We start from the raw sequence: 5383 nt of genomic DNA, 5'->3' as shown, positions 1-5383 counted from the left end.
TATTTTTTTCCCCCAGTACAGAACTGTTTTTTAATTCCTGGTGATGATTTTTCTCTCAGTGTGTATTGTATATGGCCCTTAGTATAGGTATGTGTCCTAAATATTCATTTTAACAATTATACCTATGTTTTGAAGATATGTCCCTAATTTCTGCATTTAATGGGGTAGTTTATAACTGGAAGTTGATACCTAAATCATAGTATGAAATTATTTACAGCTTGACAGCAATGGCCAAACATGAATCTACATATCTGGGCTATAACCGCGAAAATCGAAGTTCGCAAATTGCGGGGATTTTTCTCTGTCACTCTAATTACGCCTTCATTGGAGTAAAAGAGAAAGATCCCCGCAATTTGCGAATTTCGGTTTTCGCGGTAGCCGCTCTGGTACCTGGCGGGGCCGGCTGGTACACACGCTGACTTGATTACATATAATTTATTTAGAGCATTTAATAACTGTAAAACCCCGCATAATTTCTGTGATGACACACGCGTACATGTTTTTAAAACAGGAACAAGTCTCGTTATATCCGATTTGGCTTATTTTTAACACTATTCAGATATAAATCATTTAAATAAATATTTTTTTCACATGTTGAAGGAACCATGAGGAAACCGAACATTTAGACAAGATAAACTATTCTGATTGGTTGATTTGAGTGCACAGCGTTCTTCACGCGTAAAGAGAATATATTCACTACGTTTCCGGTGCGTTGGTATTTGAGTATAAATAAATTATTATACACCATGCATGAAATAATGCACCAGAAGATTAATAGAGATACATTAGACAGCAGTTATTTTTTGACACAATTTCTATTTTAAAACCCGTATAAAACTATGAAGAGTAGGTAATTTGTTTGTGACGTCACATGCTATTCCATAGAAGCAAAATCGTTTTGACAGTTCGAAAAAAGAAACTGGAGAGACTGTATAGTTAGAAGTTAGACTAAGAAAACTCTGTAACGATTTTGATAGCACACGCAGTGCAAGTGTTATTTATACGTCGTAGTTTCATAGAAGATTGACGTTTAAAATAACACTTGCACTGCGTGTGCTATAAAAATCGTTGAAGACTTTTCTTGGTCTTTCTACATAATTTTGTAATGTGTACGAGGCTACGAGGTAAATATAGTGCGTCAAGCAAATCTTGTCAGTAGCAATGTAAAGCAAACTAAAGTAGGGCAAGACTCAAAGAGTAGTATTGCGCTAAGAAAAGCAGCAATGTACAATGTACATCGAACCTAAACTTTTTTTTCCGCTGAGCGCGCCCGTCAATTCAAATTGTCACTCGCGGATTCTCTGTTGAAAATGTTTGAAATTGTTATTAATAGGTATGGACGGACAATTTAAAAGCGGTGTGTGATGTTGATAAAAATTATTAACTATAAATAATTTGAAGATCTCAAAATAAAATTAGAAGTGGACTATGCCGTTAAACAAGAATGTATGAATAAAATCATTGCTTCAGCAGGTAGATGTCCTACTACTGGATTTTAATATTTTATTAGATTTCTCAGTTGCCACCGTAGGCATTGTAGGTATCTTAGCTTTGATTAAGCACAATCTTATTTAATATATTGGTATTTAATGGTGACACAGCAGAAATATCTCTTGAAATAGAATCGATTCAGAATGTAAACAAAGATGATGGCTGTCATTCGCGATCCACATTCCACAGATAAAGCACAGATGACACGCGATTTTCGAATTATTCGAACACAGTGTTGTTAACCCGCGATTTTTCAAATTTGCCGCCGTTTGCTACTGACAAGATTTGCTTGACCCAGTATAATTTGTTTTACTTTGAACTTGTGAATACATGCAGACATTACCCTCTTTAAATTATTCGCCAATGAATATAATTTTACATAAACATTAAAGCATGGTTTTCTTTGACAAATACCATAGAGTAACTTATATTGGTAACATATATAATACTGACAATTACTGACACTTACCACACCTTTTTCTCATACCATTATTCCTGATTCCCTTCCTGGCTCCCACAGTAAACAAATCGTACTATTTACACAAAGAATAATAATTTCAAAAATTTATTAAAACCCCAAACAATGGAGATAAGTGTTTACGATATCCACCACGTCGTTGCGAAGTTCCTGAACCTTAGGGAGCATGTATACATCGCCTCTGATTGGCTAGTGTTCTTTTGTAGTTTCCTGTGTTGCAAATGTACTGAATACTTGGTGGAACGTAATGCCATTGATGGGCTAAGCGAGACATCAAGCTTCGCGTACAAGGTTAGTTTTGTATTTTGCCATCTTTATTTTATCCCGTAAACATTAACTTATAAGTTTTTCCAACGTATGCTCGTCTTGGGCACGCTCTCGGCACGGCCGTACCCCCAGATAACACTTTCTATAATCGCGCCTCTAGCCCTTCGTATGCTTTAGACACGGATCCGTGCGTGTGAATTTAAATCTATTGTTTTAAATGTCAAGGTCACTTTTTCAATGATTATATTTGACAGGCCGCATACGACGGGCTAGTGCACAATTCGCACATCGTTTGCTCTTTGCACCACGTAATGCTCGCGAGAAGTTAGCTAGCCCTTCCCAAAAAAGCATAATCGCGGCGCGTTAGCCGTCTGGCTTGGCTATTATGGAAGCACCTAATTAATCATTTTTGTTTGTTTTCTTTGTCTTGGCAAAGACATCTGCAATTTCCTCGTCTTGTTGTTGATAACTTGATACTTAGTAAACCTTCTAATGCATAGCTTTTTCTTGTACAAAACGTGTTTGTGTATTACTTACTTTTGCATTCTGTTTAGATAACTCCACGAAAATTTCAATTAGATACTGCACGGTCGTCTGAAGAACTGTTCCAGACAGCATCCTTGAAGATAAACTTTGAACAGCCTGTAGAACCATGCAACACGAGTGATGACAGGTCATGCTCTAAACTATCTGTCGAAGGACGAAGGGAACTGGATGGGAAGATGGCTCCGGTAATAGATCTTTTCAATTGTTGAATTAATGAACAAATACGCAAAATAACCATAACATAACGCAGGCGCAGGACCGAGAGTGAATGAAAAAAGAAACTCATGAGTAGTATCGCATTTTATTTTAAGTTCTACTTCAGTCTCACCATTACGACAAAACCGACAATTTCATACAATTTACCGTCTTCTAAGATTAATTATTTTTATATCTTGGTAATTTTAGCCCTCTAAGCCAAAGGATAATTTTATTAGGTACCCTAACCTTAAACCTGAATTACCTCAATCAGCCTAATTCTACCATTTTCGTTGTTTTGCGTATAAGTCTTACACTTTTTTCCTGTTCATATTGCGTTGTGCTTATTTGGGCAGGGAGCTTATAGGAGTAAAACTTTTCTGTTCCAACTTCACATATGATGAGTTTGCTCATACTTGATGTCCGTTGAATGGCGACGTGTAAGCCTAGGGGCTTTTGGGAGGGCTTTGTCAACGTTTTATTTTGTGTAGCTTGAAAGGTTTCCTCTTTTATACGGATTACAATGACGTATAATGAAATTAATTAATGAGCCCACTGTCTATTGCGGCACACGCCACTCAGACATACGTGCCAGATTATTTACGTTTTTCTATTTAATTCTAGATGGAACTATACTATGGACTCAGGCCGTAGTAACTTTAACCTATAATCATGCTGAGGCTATGTAGCCTAATAATTATTGATAAGGGTCATAAGAATTATTGATAATATATTTTTATATTTTTTCTGTCACAGGACAACAGTGGTGAACCAATACTTACAAAGTTAACCGACAGTCTCAATACGGATAAAAACATTACTCTGGTAGCCGGCAGTAGAAAAGATGACTATCCATTAGTACATAGCCATAGAAGAGTATCAGAAAAACGTAAGTACCTATGAAGCCACATTATAATTATAACATTACTTTGCAACCTTTACAAGGTATAACAGTGCTATCCTAGTACCAATTGCTGGTAGTATTTAAAAATACCCGGGTACAAAAACTGAACTGGACGTGGACCTGGACCTGGACCTAGATCTGGACCTGGACCTTGACCTGGATCTGGTCCTAGTCCTGGACCTGGACTCAGACACGATAGACACTTAGAACTCTGCGACCCTTGGAGAAACGAAATGCTACTAGAAAATTTTCTTTTTCATTTTTCATTTACTAGAAAAAGGTGACGGAGTGGATCAATTTTTTATACTATATATCTGGTGATCAGTTATATATCAATAATTTATATGGCATTTCAAACTGTTTTTAATTAAAGATTATATATCAAAATTACGCTCAAATTAATATTAACTCAATTTTGTCCTCGGGCTACATTCGCTGAGTACACAACAAATATAACCCAATTTTTTGTTTCAGATAAAGAGGTCGCATAATTTACGAAATAAAGACAAAATAACGTATGTTTATAAGGTATCTTTTATTGTTAGAAAAAAATAAGACTTTATTTTAATCTGACTAACTTGGGCTCTATAAATAAAAATACGTACACCTTAATCTGGTTTATTTATTACTTACCCATTTTGATTTGGATTTTAAGACTTAATCAGTACACCTAGGTAGTAGACTAAGAAGTAATAACTTGCATAAATATTTGTCCCACACACAAAAAGGGCCCAGTAAATGGGCATTAGCCCCGACCAGATCAAGCTAATGTACCAATAGCGCCTTCAGACTTCTTCTTACACATGTTATAAGATGTATAAAGCTTCTTTTCCTTGCTTGATCATAACTGCAGCTTTATTGATCAATAAAGTTATAAAAATCATTTTAGCATACTCACCGACTCCATAGTACAACACTTGTGTCGCTTTACTTCAAACTCGGGTAAATCCATTCGACCCTCTCAGCATATATCTACCCTATTACCTTTTCTTAATACCAAAATCGCATAATCTGACAGATGGAATTACCCGAGTTTGAAGTTAAGCAACTCACTTAACAGACATAAGCTATTAACGCATTCACTGCCAGGGAGCGTGGCCTAGGAACCAAACTTGTATGTCGGTGGACGCACATGTGCATCGGGGGCAGTGACATGTGTTAAAAACGTTCATTACGATTTTGTGCTGCTAACATCAGCAAAAATTTATCGCAACTCTGAGCGCTGAATGGTGATATTAAAATATTGAACAGAGCAAACATTAAAAAGTTGAGCGTATCAGAGGTTTCCGGGTGATATGGTCTAGTTATTTACCACATGAATGATTATTATGATTTATCATTTTTCGTTTAAATTTCTAATTGACATGAAAATAATTATTTTAATCGCCTATCCTAAAAAAAAGGAAAAACATACTTAGAAAGTATCACCAACGACCCACTATCAGAGCATGAGAAATGAAAAAATAATAATAAAACTCAAAAACCGAAACATTGGTTTATTT

At 35.9% G+C, this 5383-nt stretch overlaps 1 protein-coding gene across 1 annotated transcript; it reads left to right on the top strand.

The window, feature by feature from the left end:
• Positions 1-2017: 2017 nt before the first annotated feature.
• Positions 2018-4486, top strand: LOC134667674 (uncharacterized). The gene is made up of 4 exons (XM_063525096.1): positions 2018-2260; positions 2791-2967; positions 3734-3866; positions 4356-4486. The coding sequence occupies exons 1-4, from the start codon at positions 2075-2077 to the stop codon at positions 4370-4372; spliced, it is 513 nt and encodes a 170-aa protein (XP_063381166.1). The 5' UTR covers positions 2018-2074; the 3' UTR covers positions 4373-4486.
• The last annotated feature ends 897 nt before the right edge of the window (positions 4487-5383 follow it).

Source organism: Cydia fagiglandana, chromosome 9 (genome assembly GCF_963556715.1).
Source record: "Cydia fagiglandana chromosome 9, ilCydFagi1.1, whole genome shotgun sequence".
NCBI lineage: Eukaryota > Metazoa > Arthropoda > Insecta > Lepidoptera > Tortricidae > Cydia > Cydia fagiglandana.
This window is presented reverse-complemented; position numbering and strand designations above follow the sequence as displayed.